The sequence below is a fragment of the Haplochromis burtoni genome, unplaced genomic scaffold (genome assembly GCF_018398535.1).
Source record: "Haplochromis burtoni strain Fernald_Lab_line unplaced genomic scaffold, NCSU_Asbu1 Contig_536, whole genome shotgun sequence".
Lineage (NCBI taxonomy): Eukaryota > Metazoa > Chordata > Actinopteri > Cichliformes > Cichlidae > Haplochromis > Haplochromis burtoni.
In genome coordinates, this window is record NW_024582897.1 from 326348 (window position 1) to 343904 (window position 17557).

At 41.2% G+C, this 17557-nt stretch overlaps 2 protein-coding genes across 2 annotated transcripts; one reads left to right on the plus strand and one right to left on the minus strand.

Moving 5' to 3' along the window:
• Window positions 1-5152: 5152 nt before the first annotated feature.
• aqp11 (aquaporin 11) lies at window positions 5153-10234 on the plus strand. The gene is made up of 3 exons (XM_005947619.3): window positions 5153-6030; window positions 7632-7748; window positions 9477-10234. The coding sequence occupies exons 1-3, from the start codon at window positions 5433-5435 to the stop codon at window positions 9575-9577; spliced, it is 816 nt and encodes a 271-aa protein (XP_005947681.1). The 5' UTR covers window positions 5153-5432; the 3' UTR covers window positions 9578-10234.
• A 1769-nt stretch (window positions 10235-12003) lies between these two features.
• Window positions 12004-17253, minus strand: clns1a (chloride channel, nucleotide-sensitive, 1A). The gene is made up of 8 exons (XM_005947618.2): window positions 16847-17253; window positions 15763-15899; window positions 15436-15564; window positions 15220-15330; window positions 14268-14273; window positions 13817-13990; window positions 13056-13122; window positions 12004-12373 (listed from the first exon to the last, which is right to left on the minus strand). Coding segments are annotated over exons 1-8 (744 nt in total). The 5' UTR covers window positions 16966-17253; the 3' UTR covers window positions 12004-12372.
• Between the last annotated feature and the right edge of the window lie 304 nt (window positions 17254-17557).

Sequence of the window (17557 nt, forward strand, 5' to 3'; positions counted from 1 at the left end):
GATCATTGTTTTCTATTTTTACATAACTGGGAATGCCCAGCAGGCAGACCCAGGACACGCTGGAGAGATTATATCTCTCGGCTGGCCTGGGAACGCTTTGGTGTTCCCCCGGATAAGCTGGAGGAGGTGGCTGGGGAGAGGGAGGTCTGGGCCTTTCTGCTTTGCCCTGCTGCCCCCGCGACCCGGCCTCGGATAAAGTGGATGAAGATTGATGGATGGTGTTGATATTGAAAGAGTCAGTGAAAATAAATTTCTGGGGGTAATAATAGATGAAAAACTGGAGTGCTCACGTAAGATATATTCATTCCAAAGTATCACGAAGCATTGCAGTACTAAACAAGGCAAAGCAGGTATCACACGGGACATCACTTCATATTCTCTACTGTTCACCGGTTCAACTGCCAGATTATATTCAGAGTATGATTTTTTTAAAGGAGTAAGTTATAATTTAAGGGTTTTTGTAACTTCAAAACAGGGAAGGTACGTACAACAGGAAAAAGCTTTTGTGTTTCAGTGCATGGAGTGAAGCTGTGGAACAGTTTGAATATGGAATTGAAGCAATATCCAAACATAAAACAGTTCAAAAAGAGTTATAAAGATATGATCTTCTTGAGCTATAAAGAAAAGGGAAAATGTTGAAATTAAGTGAATGTTGCTATTTAGAAAATTTCATGATGTGATATTATATTATATCAGAAATCTGTTCACTATTTTTATTACAGATTATATCAGTAAGGAAGCTGACTAAATATTGACGGATAACTTATGGCAAAGGGGTGGGATTAAATAAGTGTGTACTTCTTCCCTCTCCCTTTCGACATGTAACTGAATCATAACAGAAGCAATATTGAAATGTATTAACTTTATTTTGTATAGTATTTTTTTCTCTAATTTTCTTTGCTAAATGCACCTGTATATTGTTTACATGATTGAAATAAATTAACAAACAGGCCCAAATACAGGAGAAGGACGGCTGAGAGTGGAAAAAAAATCACAAAAATAAATACTGCCAGATTTTCAACTTCGGTCTACAAGAAAATAAGAAGATCATGGGATTAGCCTCGATTGCACTTTGGACCTATTGACGGGATGCGCTCCGTCCCTTGATGCATGTACACTTTCAATTTCTGGTTGGGCTGCTTGGGTGCAAAGTAAGTTTCATCATCAGATGATGAGCTTCATGTAAACATCTGCATGGAAACTGGATGCCTGGACTTCTCTGCTTACTTAGACCAAACCAAACCCTGAATTATGTTGGAAAATATGTGATGTTTTATGAAGGATCACATAGGAAACAACATTTTTTTAGTTGTTTTTGAAACTAAAAAACTATTCAAAAAGTTTTAAATAGTTTAGAAAGGATTTTCATAAATATTCATGGCTGTGTGGTAAAGCTGACATTATCTGACTTGTAATGGTTCAGATTGGACACTGTGACTCCAGACCACATGTTTGATACCCCTGGACCCATGCAACGAAGTATAAAAAAACGTGTCCACACTTTGGCTTGTGAAGGGTGAAAGCAGATATACGGCGTGATATCGAGCCAAACGCTTCAAAGTGTTCCTTGATGATGTGATAAAGAAGTGGCGTTCCTCCTCCAACCACAAACAGGAAGCTCATGAAGCGAGCAGTGTCAGTGCTTGTATGACACTCACCAGGAGACCTCTGAGCAGGATGGCTGCAGTCGCACAGCTCTGCTTCTCCCTGCTGTTCACTCTCATCAGCAACATTCATGCAGAAGAATTTATCGCCATAAGAAAAGAAGGAGACTCTTTACAGTTCAAGCTCCCAGATCACAACAGCTCCTGCATCACCTCCAGACGTGTTGGTGAAGATACTCTGGTCCTGTGGAACATCTCTGACCCCTGGAACAGAAACTTCACAGTACATGAAGACCTGACAGCACGACTCTCATTTCCTGAGACATTTCATGGTTCTCCTTCATTTACTCTCAACAACCTGATCCACTCAGACTCTGGACTGTACCAAGATGTGTGCTGGACTCAGGGCAGCGTGACATATGAGAGAAACATCAGCCTGACTGTGTGTAAGACAGTAAGGGGGGAAGAAACTATCACAAGTCCTGAAGACACTGTAGACGTACAATGTAAAGGAGCGGGTGAGAATCTGACGGTGCGTTGGATCAGACATTACGGGGAGTGGCAACAAAAAGCCGGGCTGAGTAGTTTTGAAGTACTACTACAACTACTCAGGACGAGTGTCAAAGACACAATTTTGAAGGTGAATAAAGTCCAAGAAAGTTTCCTGCAGGTGACAAACGCATCACTTCTTCATGTCAACACACAACCAACGTTTTACACCTGCCTGGTGATGAACCAACAGCAGTGTGTGAGCACTTACTCTGTACGTTTGACCAAACATACAAAGCTACGTTATGCTTCAGAGGGAGACACAGCTGTGCTGGAGTGTCCCTTCATGGACCCCATTCATGACCAGCCCCCGGTTTGGATGAAGGAAGCAATTTCCTACAATATTATTGGTCAAAACTTCTCGCTGGTACTTCCATCACTAATGTTAAATGATTCAGATATCTACAGCTGTGTAGGTGAAAAAGTAATGCATTGGTACTGGCTTTTGGTGTGCCCTAAATTTGGTCCACCTGCAGTAAAGGTTTTCTCAGAGGGAGATGAAGTCACTATGAGATGCTCTGATGATTGGAAAACTAGTACTTCGGGCTTTACGTTCATTAAGTTGATCCAAACAGAAGGCAAAATTGTGTACGATATTGAGTTCTGCAGTGACAATAGAATCACTTGTTCCCATGACAGCTTGATAATCTCTAATGTCTCACTGGAAGATGCAGGAGAGTATGTGTGTACAGTTTTAGAGTCAGAGGATGAGTGTGTGTCAGCAGAAAAATTTGTTCTGATCTACAGAGAGCCCTTTGGGGTTTACTCGACCTTCTACAGAGTCAGGTGGATACTGCTCAGCGGTCTGCAGGTGATGCTTTGTATTGTTGTGGTCTGTGTGATAAAGAAAACCAGGAGACGAGAGCAGCTTTCAGCTCAGACACACACTTAATATGCTTATAATAATAAAGTGATGAAATCAAAACAAAAATAAACAAAAATATTATTGTAGATATGAATCTGTGACCTGAGTGGACGGTTCAGTCTCTTATGTGATTCCATATTTTAAACATTTTGCCTTTTTCTATCTCTCGACTTAATTCTTCTATATTTCTGCTCATATTTTATTTCAGTTATAGTGATTTTGTGCTTTTTTGTTTTATGTGATTTGATGTTTATCCATATCTCATTCATGTATCTCTCAGAGTATCATTTTGAATATTCTTCTGTTTCTATCAGTGATCAGTTCGATCTATAAGAAATGTTAGAAACCAGTTGTAAATGTATTCGTTCTTCACTCTGATGTGAATCATTATCATCTCTCTTGGAAAATGTATTTTGTTGTGTTTAAGAGCAGATTCATTACAGCACCATGTTTATCTGCACTATATTGTTTTCATTGTTGTGAATCATTTATATTTGCATTTCAATTGTTGTGATGCAGCAGACTGGAAACATGATTGTCTGATACAGCAAACACTTCATAATATGGACTTGACTGCTTTGATTGTGTTTTTATATTCTCCATTTTTGTTAGGAATCATTTCTGAAATAAAAATATCTAAACAACAGGCTGAATGTTGATGTTCTTTTGTCAATGACTCCATGATGATTTTTAATTTTAATAAACACACAATCCTCATATTACAGTGCAGGATGTAGAACAGAGTATATCAGTAAACTGGATCAGACCTCATCAGCATTTTGACCTTAACATGCAGCCAAAAACAGAATGCAGGCCAACACCTTATTGATTTAAATAATTTAAGGGATGGTTTATGGTGTCTGCTTTATTACTTCACTAATTTAGATTTCACTGCAGAATATGAAGTAGGTTAATTGAAATAATCTACTGCAACAAAATAGTGAAGAATACTTTAATGAACCAGTACTCATGATCATACTTCATGATTCTGCACAATATAAAAGTATTATTGACATTAAATATAATTTGATAGTAACTCTTTTGTACTGTAAATATGATTATTGCTTCTGTTTGAGTAAATTTTAAAATGTTTGTGTGTGATGTCACGGGGCCGCGAGTGGGAGAAAAAACATGGAAGAAAGCGGAAGAAGGAGAAGAAACGCAGTGAATTAGTCCTCCTTTCCCTACATCGTTATACTGATTTGAGTCCGTACTAGTGATGGGATTTCCGGCTCTTTTTAGAGAACCGGCTCTTTCGGCTCAGCTCACTAAAAAGAGCCGGCTCTTTCGGCTCCGAACCGGCTCTTCAGGTTGTTTTGTTGCTTTAATTTATTTATCTTTAACAATAATATAACATTATGCACAAAAGGAATTACTAATGTAAAAAAAGTGGTTTTATTTATATATGTTTATATATAAATATATGCGGTGGCCCCTAGAGACAAAACACGTACAAACTCCAAAACACATTTCTAGCATGAACTGAACTTCCAAAACAGAGATACCCAGATCACTTAAATTACACAATTGAAAGTATGTGTGTATTGTTTGTGTATTTATACACAAGCACTCATATATATTCAAATAATTAAAAAAAAAAAAAGTTAATTTACCTGTTACTACCACACACCAAATCCGGTCGTTGGTACTTGTGTAGCCACTAGATAACAAAAGCTCAACACTGCGCCCACCATCCTGTTGTCTTTTGTATGTGTTTTGAGTTTTTATGTGTTTTGGGATTTAAGAAGAAGAAGAAGGTGTACTTTATTGGTCCCCGTGGGGAAAATCGCTCTCTGCATTTAACCCATTCACTCAGTGAAGCAGTGGGCAGCCATTGGGCGCCCGGGGAGCAGTGTGTGGGGACGGTACCTTGCTCAGGGGTACCTCAGGGTAGCTGTTCAGGGGAATCGAACCCCCGACCTTCCGATCATGGGGCCGCCACTCTACCTACTGAGCTATCCCTATCCCTGCCCGGAGGTGCTTTGTCTGTAGGGGCCACCGTAAATATACTTTTATTTATTCACTCCACATAAAATGTAAGAAATAATTCATATAATACAAAAACCAACTATTCACATTTCAACTTTTAACTATTTAAATTTTCAGCTTTTTCCTTTTACATTTCGTTCGCGACCGACACATCACTAGTCCATACTGTGAGCAGACAACCAGCAGGAGGAGGACTGCGGAGCTCAGTCACTTCCGCACCATGTGAGCCACCGGGACTGGCGCTCATTTGCTCCCGCTTGAACTCCGCATCCTCCGATATAGAGAAACAGCACCCCGGCACAGCAAAGACTTCCGCACCCCATCATCAGGGCGCTCTAGTGGGAGAAAGGAGGCCCGCAGCTCAGTGCACGTAGCGGCCACGCACAGGGATTGTCCCCGGCTGGGAGCACGGACCGGCCGGCAGCATGTCTGCGGACGTGGCGGTGTCTTTGGCGGTGCTCGCGGGGATCGTCGTGCTGAGCGACGTGACCCGCAGGTTGCTGGCTCGGGCCCTAGCAGACACCGGGCTCTCCGAGTACGTGGTGGAGCTCGTGTCCACCTTCCAGCTGTGCTGCTGCACCCACGAGCTCAAGCTGCTGTCCGAGGTGGGCGGCATCGAGCCTGGTCTCGCGCTCACCTTCACGTATTTGGCGTCGGTGGTCCACGGGCTCACCTTCAGCGGGGCGATCGGGAACCCCTCCGGTGCGCTCGAGCGCGCCTACCACGCCAAGTTGTCGGGCTCCCGCGCCCTGCGGAGGATCGCGTGCCAGTTCGCGGCGGCCGCCGCTGCACGCGCTGCGGTGCCGAGGCTGTGGGGGGTCGGGCTGTCGAGACTGCACGCGCGACACAAGCTGTTCGGGTTCCGATGCACCAGCCCCATCCACGCGCCCCTGCACGAGGCCGCTGCGGTTGAGCTCGCGTGCGCCTTTGCGGTTCAGACTGTTATCACGCACACGCAATCGGTGCAGGAGAAATTCCGCGTGCACGCCGTGGCTGCAGTCATCACCACAGCGGTTTATGCAGGTATGATAACTCTATATGACTGCTGCAGGGAATCAAATCCGGCTCCACCGGTAATTAATCACGTGATCGGAAATCACGAGCATATCAGAGTATTTACATGGTGCCGGGGTCTGTTGGGGGAGACACGAACCGGGCACCAATCAGACACTTCAGCCACGAATACATAAAAATCACCTAAATGTGGCTGAACAGTGGCTCAGACCTCCTGCTCTCATAAACACGCATTAGCGGTGTGAGGGTCGGAGCCGCTTTGTTTGTGTAGTTTTCATCATATTACACACAAAAGTGTGCAGCTTATAGTTATGTGGCAACGTGTCCCACCTCAGGGTAGTGCAGGCATCAAAAGGCAGTGACACGTTACCCTGCGGGAGAGCCATCATAACGGTCTCTCTTCACAAACACTGGGGCTTGGAAAAGCCTCAGTCCTAAAGTGTTAAGAATGGGAGCCAATCAGGTGGCAGCGTGACCGTGAACCTTTACTCTGAGTGTGTGTAGAGGGACACATGTTCACTGTGTGTTTATATAGAACAAGCAGACAGGGACAATTATGATCAAATCAAACTCAACGCTTAAAATCGACTCCTGATCTTTGATCCGTCCTCACCTGGTCGTGAACGTGATGGTCAGCCAGGTATCCAGTTTACCTTTGAGTGTCAGATTTAGGCAGATTTGATTGCTTCCGTTTCATGATGACAGATTTAAGTGAACTCCTCTGTCTCCATTCCCAGACTTCTACTTTTGAATAACCTTTCCTTTAACTTGCTCCGAGTGCTCTTTTGTCTGCATGGTGTAACTGCAGCCTGGCATGCTGAATAACCAGTGAGTGGACCTTCCAGAAATATGTGATTTTAGGATTTTATAAGTCATTTGGCTGTTGAATGAGGTCAGTCATCTTTAAAGAGGTGAATATTTATGTAGTCATCAGTTGACATTCATTTGTGGAAGTCTGTTTTCATTCTGATAATAAAGAGGATTTATTTTTCCTCATTGACCAATAATAAACTGTTATTATTTTCACAGTGATGCTTTGAGGAAGACTGCACTGTTTGTCCCAGAATAATCAAACTGTCATGAAATACATTCACTAATTTACTATTTGGAACTAACACACTATTAGTACATCTCAGAGACACCTTCTTTCTCGCATGAAGAGTAACAGATTACATCTCTCACTGTGTCCGACCAAACAACTGCTGTGGAAAGTCAGTTATTAGCAGTTTTTTAACTACACCCATAAATGAACGTTTGACTGAATGCTGATGAGTGAATACTGAGAATTTAGGAGGAAATTTTTTCAAATTTTCTTGCAGAGAATCTGATTAAAATGTTTTTTGTGAGCAAGAATCTGTTTGATCAGTGACCTTTTTTCAGCCAGAAACCTTTAAAGTCACACATCCGCTGGAATATTATAATTTTCTGCTCTCTTTTTATACCTTTATGGAGAAGAAAAGCGTCCAAAAAACTCCAGATGCAAATATGACCTGCATGACTGAGAACCTTCACAGACTTTAACTTTCTAAGGCAGATTCAGGAATGCTTTGTGCTATATAGCATGCTGAACAAATATGAGTTCACTAATAAAACTGTGCATGTGTGTCCAGGTGGCAGCGTGACCGGAGCTGTCTTTAACCCAGCGCTGGCCTTCTCCACACAGTTCCCCTGCAGCGGACACTCCTTCCTCGAGTACTGCGTGGTCTACTGGCTGGGCCCGCTGCTCGGTGAGACTAACACACCTGACAGAGACGTTAGAAAAGTCTCAACTTAAAGAGATCACAAGTATTTTTCCTGCTGCCGACTGAAGCCAGTAACATCAGTTTGAAAATAGTTTTTAATGGGATTTTTGCACAAACTGGCTGGAAAATCCTCAGTGCTATAAATTCAGGTCTTTGACTTTTAATAAGGATAAGTGAAATTTCTTCTGGCTTTTCATTTTGTTTATAAACACGACAGCTCAAAAAGTCCTGAATGAATTCTGATAAAACTTTGAGGGGGTGTAGCGTGGAGTCATGTTAACAATCCAGTAACATTTGCCTTACATGCTATTTGAAAACAGACAAAAAGCCTTTTAACTAAGAAACTATGATTCTTACAAGTGTGGTGTGTATCGTCAACATATAGAAAATACCATATAAAGGTTTAAAATATCATATCACATTTGACCTCCGACCTTTCCTTCAAGGTCAGTTGACTGCTCTGAATGTCAAAGGGATAATAATAGAGCTATGTAAAACTATGTTTCTTACTGTCATTGTATTTTCATCGTGTCGGCGTATAGGGAATGATAAATGGGGTTCCTGAATATCACCTTATTTTGGACCTTCTTTCTGACCTTCTCAGTCTTTCCATGTTCTGTGCAATATTTTGGTCTCAGTGAAATTACCATCCCCACCCTAAATGACCATAGCCCCTCCCTTATTTATTTATTTATTATATTGTATAACTGTCCTTGTATACCGCCCCACAATGTTTCTGTTTCAATATTTGTACACATACACCGTGCAGTTTACATATATATTGCTTTTTATTTTTTATTTTTTCCCTCCTTGTATATTGTTTTCTTTTCTTTACTTTTGCACCTTTGTGGTCCATCTACCCAATTTCGCTGTGCAAGAAACCGCTCGATGGCAATAAAAGGCTCTAAGTCTAAGTTCTTTAAGGTCAAATACAGCCAAACCTTCATAAAACGTTTTTAATCTTTAAAAATGTGCTTAAAATGCTGCTGCCTTTGTTTGTATTGACGACAGTTAGGAAGTTGCACATGCAGATTTTAAATATCACAATATAGTTTCGATCCAAATATCATGTCACATTTGACCTCTGACCTCACTTTTACCCTTCACATCTGCCTTTCTTTCAAGTTAAGTCCAAAACGTGGTGCAGCCTTAAAGACAGTTTCGTCTTTATATTTCCAGGACAGATTCAAGATAGAAAATATTTTTACACGACGGTACACAGAAATAAAGAGCCGTGGTCATAAATGACCCCTCTTTGCCACGTGGATCACCGGTAAAGGTTTTAGTTGAACTGTTAGAAAGAAGAAACCACATTAGCGATGAGCACTGCTACGTTTTAGTGCCTGTGTCTCTGGCAGCCAGTGAGCCAGTTGTGTTCAAAGTGTTGACACAAATCTGATAAGCTGCTTAAATATTAAAATCTCATGACTCATTTGTTTGAAGCAAAGATGTGTGTAATTTACCTTCGCTGGCAGAGTGACGAGCGTCTAAAAATATCTTGTTGTGCAGTTAAAAAATAAGACAGCTTTGGATACAAAGCGCCTCGAGGTGACTGTTGTTTGGGAGTTGTTTCATTTATCTGAGCGGTGTGCATCGCTTCACAGTAACACCTTAAATGTTTTATTCAGAAGTTTCATGGTTGACATACAGAAAACAACTTTTGTCTTAAAAGTTACATTTTTTTCCTCTTCTTCTGCATCGTGGTTCTTTCAGGGATGATGAGCTCGGTGCTGCTGTTCGACAAACTCGTCCCTGCGCTCTCAACAAAACCGTCACCTCTCCATCTTCCCACGGAGAGCAAGAAGAAGGCGTGAGCGTTGCTGGACGGCGATTCTCAGGTGAAGCTGTTTGTGACGGACTGTCAACCTGCTGCTGAGAAAGAAGGAAGAAGAAGAACCGCACGAATGCACTTCTTTTTAAAGGATACCAGAAGCACATCTGAGAAGTTCAACACAAAATTAGCTTTTAAATTTGTGAACAGGGCAACGCCAACATTTTACTTTCAATCAAACCTGTAGAACTTTTTGTATTTTTAATCCTGAGTCAACACACTGACCTTTTTTAGGGTTACTAAAATAATGTTTGCATGAGTTTTTTTTAAAAAAAAGACTGGAACCACAGAGCTGATATAAAGGACACAGATGTGTTGTAACCCTGCAAACAAATGTTATACAGTAACATACACTTAGCCCCTATTTTATGTTTCAATCACTTTTTAAGCTACTAAACTAATCTGACAACTGCAAACTGAAAATGTGATGCAGCATAATATTGCAACAACCTCATTAGTCTGTCTTTGAGTGAATGATCTGTGTATTTTAGTCATATTTTTACCTAATGCAACATTCCTGAGCCATGCACAGTGTAGGAGTGTACATGCACGTCTGTTAGTTTTTGCACAAATGCAATTAGTGCCTTTGAGCTCTTTGTAAATACTGTACATGCAAACATAAATAAACAGTGGTCAGTGATGATTGGTTGTTTCTTTGATCCTGGGAAGGGTTCAGCAAAAACATTAGTGTTTCCAAAGAAGCCACGAAAAGTTATTAGCTTCATACTATGAAAGCTGTCCTGAAATTTTGCACATTTCAGGGCTGAAAAACACATTTCAGCCAAATCCAAGCGTCAGTCTGAACACATCTGTTGCTGTTAAATATGCATCAGTTTTATGTTGATACCTTAAAGCAGGGGTCTCAACCTTAAATGAGCTGTGGGCCACTTTAGTGTTCAAGTAGTACCAGGAAAACAAGAAAACAAGAAAACATCGCATAATTGTGTTTGTATTTAACAAAACAAAAACGCAGACATAAGTGTGCACATCAGTTTTTGACTCTCTCACTGGACTAACACAGCCAATCCCTCAGCATGTTTGTGCTCTCCGCTCTTGTTGCCTTCATATTAAAAAACTTTTTGCTTTTTAAAGAACTCACTTTAACAAGGACCAAATTCCACTGTATTTCTTCACGTCAATATATGGGCCGCAAATAGGTGTGACGTGGGCCGCGAGTTTGAGACGCCTGCCGTAAAGTTTGATCCGTTTTCTGAAGATTAACTGAAGGAAACTTTAAAAATGGCGTTTTCATTTCACCGTGTGGGATACATGGCTGCTCAAATAAGTTAAATAAAGATATTTTTGATTTCTTCTGTGCAGATAATCTGCAAGATGGAAAACTTTTACAAGCTGATGCAATAATTGGCTCATTCACTATTTTGTGATTACCGTTTTTTGATAAAGTCCATTAAACATTTGCAAAATTCAAGACTCAATCCAGTGTCAAGATGCCCATCAAGAAAATATAATTTTGTGAGATTACACTTCCTCTTTTGACTGACCTTAGTGAGACCATGCAAAGCTGAAAATTACTCAGAAGCTTCTATCATATATAAAATCCTTAAAAAATTGCCACCAGAGGCTCCTGGCGCTCGCATATCCAAATGAGTGGGCATTCACTGCCTGTTCAGTGATGGCTGAGGAGGAAGTGCAGGCTGTTTACCATTATTGGAAGGCTGGTGGTTTAATAGTCAGCTTCTCCAGATCCACCAGTATGGTCTATAGAATATAATGCTATGGAACTGTTCCATTTACAAACCATGTAAAAAATGATGTAATCCAGCGGTCTCCAACCTTTTTTGCGCCACGGACCGGTTTATGCCCGACAATATTTTCACGGACCAGCCTTTAAGGTGTCGCGGATAAATACAACAAAATAAAACTAGTACCGGTACCAAAAAAAAGAAGATTTATTCATAACACACGTGAAAAGACCCAGGAAAACAGAGTAAACGATAAAAACGATAACAAAATAACGCTGAAAACCGATAAAAACCCTGAAAACCATACATTTCACACCTGAGCCTCAACTCTCGCAGCCCGGTACCAAACGACTCACGGACCGGTACCGGTCCGAGGCCCGGGGGTTGGGGACCGCTGATGTAATCAACACTTGGAGGACGATGGTTCAGCTTTTTTAGTTTGTAGGAAATAAATCACATCTGTGACTCACACAGCTGACACCGACTTTAACCAGGACTGCTAGAGCTGCTGGCCTGAGAACAGCGCCTTACAAATGAACTGTTGATGCTCAAAAACAGGACTGAAGACAAACACCTCAAACTGTTGCGGTGTTTGAAATTCTGTGATATACGAATTAATGAGCAGCTCCAGACGGACAAACTTTGGTGCTCCCATCCACATTGAGTTTTACTGTTACCTGCACTAACACTGAAATAAACAAGCTGATACAAAAACTACTTGTTTATTGACAATCACATACAAAGATCCACTGTCCTCAGCAAAAACATCAAATATTCAATTGGTCATTAGGTACAAAACAAACAAAAACTCAGCGTTAGTTGGTTTTACAAACACGTTCAGGACTGCATCTCAAAAGTCCAGAGTAGCTTTGTTACAGAAGTGCCTGACAGTATGTCGATGTGACCGTTATCGAATTAACAGAAACCACACGATGCGGCAGAGCAGATGTCGGAAGCTCAGCGGTAAAAGGTTTCACAGAAAAGAGAGTAAGAGCTTTAAAGAAGTGCTGTTGTCCTTGTCTTCAATCCCACGATGCAACACTGATGCTTTGACCGGCTGCAGACACGATTTCCATCTACAGAAAGAGTCAGAACGCACACGAATGAACCAAACTGCAAACAGGCAACTTTTCTGTGGTCGCAAGTTCACGACACGGTTAATCAATGCAAACACTGATTGATGATTAGCTCAGTGGGCCGTGTGCAGTATGTTTCTCATCTCAGCACACATTTTACATTTTATTCTGCATATGATATTCTGTATATATTATCACTGCCTTTTTTTAAATGGTAAATGGCCCCTAAGGACCCCAAAGCAAATCCAGTCATCCACCCATTCACACATTTTTAGTTAAACAAGTGGTAGTGTAGTGTGAGTGTCGTTACATTTCACTGGCATGCTGAGATTCAGACGGTGGATCTGGACCCAAAAGATCATCACATGATCTTTTGCAGCCATTATAAATGTAATTGTACTTATTTTTGAAGCATGACGTAAATGAATTCTTATTTCAGTGGTAATTAAAATCAGCACTTATAGCATCACCTGTTAAATCAGATTAAAATGCTTAAAAGTGTGCCGCCTTTGCCCCAAAATGAAGTTTTAAAAAGATTTCCACCTTCGAGCTACTGTTTTACCACCACATTTTTCACAGAGCTTTCTCTTTCTCTTCATAACGTCTGCTCTTTGGCCAGACTGCCTGTTCCTGCTTCTAAAGGCCAATTCCTGCAAATGCTGACCGACACACTGAGACCTACCAGTGCTCTACGTCAGCATCCTCGAACTGACCCGCCTCCATCGCTGCTGTGTCCACCTCCATCCCATCTGTCAACATAAATGTACACACCAGAAATAAATCTTAAAATAATTGATCCTCATCGTGCAAATCATCCAGAAATACTTTAATTTTCACTGCACAGAAAAGATTTTTGAGGAAATGTAAGTCATTTATATTTGCTCTACATTATAAACTGAACAGTATATTTATTAGTCTCTCATTGACTGGTTAAAGCAAGAAAAACACAGGATAGTTTCATTTTTAGCAACAACTGTACAGGTGATGATAACTGATACCAGAGCTTAAAGTTAGGGACTGGCTGCTTTGATTCACAGGTGTGTCACCACAGGTGTAGCTGCTAGCTGCCTGCTAAGCTTCAGCTCCACTCTGTCTATGCTGCTGGTGCCTCCTGAAGCATTTTAATGAACTTATCTGACAAATACAGTTCGTTGAATAAACCAACATGGTGGCAACCAAAACACTAATGCTGCAAAGTTCAGATAGCAATGGATGACAGCCAGGCTGCATGCTGATCAACCATCCGCCTTCCCGATACGCATCAGAGCAACGTCGAACATGAGTTGACCTTTTTTGTATCTACGGTGCCATTTTGTTTAGTTTTAGTCTAACTTTGTGTTATTGTGTCCCTCACATCCGTCTCATCGTGCTCCGTGTGTCATGCCATTACTTATTAAAACTAAAACACAAAGAGCGACAGGTCGAGGTTTGTGCGACTCTGACCTTCAAACTCGGCTTTTGTTTCTTCCGTCCGGACTCCAGCCATGTGGTACTGCTGAGCGACCGACTGAGCCAGCATCCCCTCTAGCCTCTCCAGCGTGGCCTGACCCTCCTGCGTTAGCGCCGACAGGCCCTCGTCGCAGGTGTAGAAGGTTGGGATGTCAGCGTGACCGTGCTCTAAGCAGGTGGAGGAGAGAGATGGTGATGCAGCAGCAACAATTTAAAGACAAATTGGACCTGGATGCAGGGTTCACACATCATCACTTAACAACAGGATAGCACAATCCCCTCACTCTTATTTTGAAAGTTCAGCTGCTGATAACCATCTATTCTCAGTCCTGCTGCTTCTTCAGTGATTTAAAGACAGATTTACAAAGAGTACTGTTTAATCCACCTGTCCACACTGCACTGCCATAAACATCAGTTACTCTGTGCTCATCTCATTTAAACTTACCAGCCTCTGCAAGCAAGCAGTCCAAGTCATCAGCCCGTGAAGTGGAAAGAGAAAAGACAGAAGGAGAAAAATGAAAAGACTTTTACATTCAGACAAAAGAACTATTTTATCAAGTGTTCTTTACAGTAAACTATTTAAACTGGAACTATTTGGTAATCCTTATTTTCTCTCATATATGCAGCTACAATGGTGCGTGCTCAGAGTAAAACAGCCACCATAACAAATCATTATGAGTAATCATTATGAGCTTTTAAGCGCTTATTAATGAGGATTAGTTTATAACCTGGATCTGTCTAATCTCAAACACAGGGACATCCATAATGTGGCTAATCAGACCATCTCTTTGCTAGACAAAGCTAATCAACAACAATTTCCCTTGTGGGATTAATAAAGTATCCATCCATCAGAAGGAAGCTTACTTAAATGGGAGGAGCTAAAGGAGGTAAATGGGAGGGGTTTGTGTCAGACAAAGGAGCATCGAGGATGAACTGTGGTGCTGTCGGAAGGAGGAATAAAGTAAATATGAAATGTGTTTAAAGATAATTTAGTGTCCAAGAATAAAACTTTAGGTTGTAAATGAGCAGAACAGATCAACTTTACAAGAACAGCCATCGGTGATGTAAGAAATTCACTTCAATAGGAATACAATTAGGCACAAAGCCATTTCTACTCTGTATTCACAAATACAATAAAATGCTTAAAAAGAAAACTTTTTTTTCTGGAAAGATTTTCTGCTTGTTTTGTGTTTCTGAATTAATTTGAGGATTTATATCACTGTTTGTTGGAATGCGAGGAGCTGTTGTCTTCTTTGTGTCTGCTAAAGAGACAAAGAAGTGCATGAACAGAGGATCCTAAATCATCCAGACTGAAATCAGACCCATTTTTACAGGCCACTTCATTGTAACGTTGAGCCAGGTGCATTCTGCATCTATGCGTTTGAGTTTTGCCTCACCGGCTTCCTCCACGTCGTACTCCTCTCCTTCAAAGTCGTTGTCTGAGTCGTCATCCTCGGGATCGGGGTGGAGCGCCTGGCACTCGCACATGGCTGAGAACATGGACTCCACTGCAAGGAAGGCACACAAAGGTATAAGTGTGATGCTGCGCCATCTCCAACTGTCGTTTATACAGGATGTGCAGCCTGCTGCTCATCCTCAGCGAGGTCACTCACATGCCGCTTTGTTGCTGGGAACAAATCGAATCTCTGTGATCGCCCCTTCATCTTCATCATCGTCACCACCATCACTGCTGCCGTCATCATCATCAGCTGCTTTCTCTGCCATTTCTGCCTCGTTCTCTTCTGTAAGGAAACAGGAGAAGTCAGCAGTGACCCAAAAACTCCTTCAGAAACTGTAAAGAAACTATTTGTACACAACAGGTCAAACACGCTTTAACAACCCTGAAGACTGGACTCCCCCCGCCCCCCAAAAACTACATATTTTTGGGGGCCTAAACAAGTAAAAAGAGATATAAAGTTCAGATGTAAGCTTCGCCTCACTGTTGAGTTTGCCGTTGACCATGACGTAGAGGTGTTCCTGTGGGTAAGCGCTGACGTCTCTGGAGATGGCGTGCAGACCGATGGAGGGATACTCCAGAGAGAAACCCAGGCCTGAGCTGTCAAACCACGACAGGCGCCTGATAAAAAGAAAACAAACTGCTTTAAACAACAGCACTAAACAACTTTTAGATGCTTCTAAATATCTGCCAAGCTTATTATCTGACTTTTCTGGCAACGATTAATTATGGTCTCAACTGACTATTAATTTATCATATGATATTTAAAAAAAAATGTTACAAAATGCCAACTAAATTACTTTAACATTGTTTGCTTCTACTTTCTAAAAGTAAAAAAGTGCTTTGTAAAAAAATATGTAATAAGAAAATATGTAATTGTAATGCAACAGCGAGGGTCTGTGAGAAATATAACACAGCTGTAAAATCTGAATTTACACACACAATGTTTCCTTCCCAGTTTATTGCTGTTTTGTGCTTTTCCAAAAATTTTTACTAGCTTAAGAAAAATAAATAAGAAATTAAATTAAGAATTGAATAACTGAAATAATATAACAACACGAAGACAACAAGAAGAAAAAGAACGCAAAGACAATGTAAAAAAGGAAAGAAATACAACGATAGCACAGAAACAAATTCCAAAAAAATTAAAATAAAAAATACATTTATTTTAAAAAAAAAAAAAAAAAGGAAAGAAAGGAAAAAAGAAACCCGCGTTTTAACATTACCGAGAGTCCAAGGTATACCAAAACACACAAAATATATCATGTTTACGGAGAGGTACAAGAAAAAAATGTAATATAAATAATAAGTAAACATATTTCTAATACTGGATTTAAAAGAAGACATCCACATTTTGTTCTGCAATGTATTATTTTGAAAGAGTGCGCTCCGGAAGTGATTTCAGCGCGCGGAGCAGACGTTTATTTTGTGTCTATAATGTCAGTTTACATTATATGTGATTTCCAATGAAGTGCGCGTGAAAGCCCGATAAGAACCTCAATAAACACGAGCCTGAACCCCAGACCCACGAGCCAAAGAGCAAAACACGCGCCACGTGCACCACTTACGTTTCTGCGACGTAGAGGGTGCCGCAGCCGAGCCGCTGGCCGTCCAGAACCGCCGTGGTCTCGGCTTGTTCGTGTCTCACTCCCTCGGTGGGAGGGTGGAGGTTTTTCAGTAACACCATAGTCCTCGGTCCGCTCGGACGGAAAAGAACAGAAACCGGTGAAAACGCGCAGCTGCGTGACAAATTTTGTGCTGGCTAAAGCTGGCTAATTTTACCCGGGGTAACTTCTCAGTGCTAAATCAATGTCCGACAGCTGGAGGCGAGTAAACGGCAGCCGCGCTATAACGCCTCTTCCCTTGGATTAGCAGATCCGGGACAGAAAGCTTTGAGTGCGAGAACAGGCGTGACAAAAACTGAAAACACAGGTTACAAAGTGCTTGTTCAGGGTGACGTCACGCTAAAGTATCGCGACAACACAGAACTCCCAACGAGAATTCACATACTCCAGATTGGCAGTTTAAAAAGCTGTCGCGAGATGGAGCTGTTTCGTAATCTTTTATTCCTAAAGATGTAGAAACATAAATTCATTATTTACCCCCCAAAAAAGTAAAAAAAATAACATTCTAACAAAGACTGAGCATATAGACAAAACAAACACGATTTTTTAAATAAACAAGCAGAAATCAACAAAGTACAAAGGGAAAGGACACACTGAGTAAACACCGCTGATTTTATAAGATTTTTTTCTTTCTTTTTTTCACTTGTTGGTAAA

Excerpts from the sequence above, each read along its gene's own strand:
- aqp11 (XM_005947619.3), top strand. The coding sequence starts at position 5,433 with ATGTCTGCGGACGTGGCGGTGTCTTTGGCGGTGCTCGCGGGGATCGTC. Across the intron at positions 6,031-7,631 it reads CACCACAGCGGTTTATGCAG|GTGGCAGCGTGACCGGAGCT; the intron begins GTATGATAACTC and ends ATGTGTGTCCAG. Across the intron at positions 7,749-9,476 it reads CTGGCTGGGCCCGCTGCTCG|GGATGATGAGCTCGGTGCTG; the intron begins GTGAGACTAACA and ends TGGTTCTTTCAG.
- clns1a (XM_005947618.2), bottom strand. The coding sequence starts at position 16,965 with ATGGTGTTACTGAAAAACCTCCACCCTCCCACCGAGGGAGTGAGACAC. Across the intron at positions 15,565-15,762 it reads GGTCAACGGCAAACTCAACA|AAGAGAACGAGGCAGAAATG; the intron begins GTGAGGCGAAGC and ends GTTTCCTTACAG. Across the intron at positions 13,123-13,816 it reads AACAAAAGCCGAGTTTGAAG|ATGGGATGGAGGTGGACACA; the intron begins GTCAGAGTCGCA and ends TTATGTTGACAG.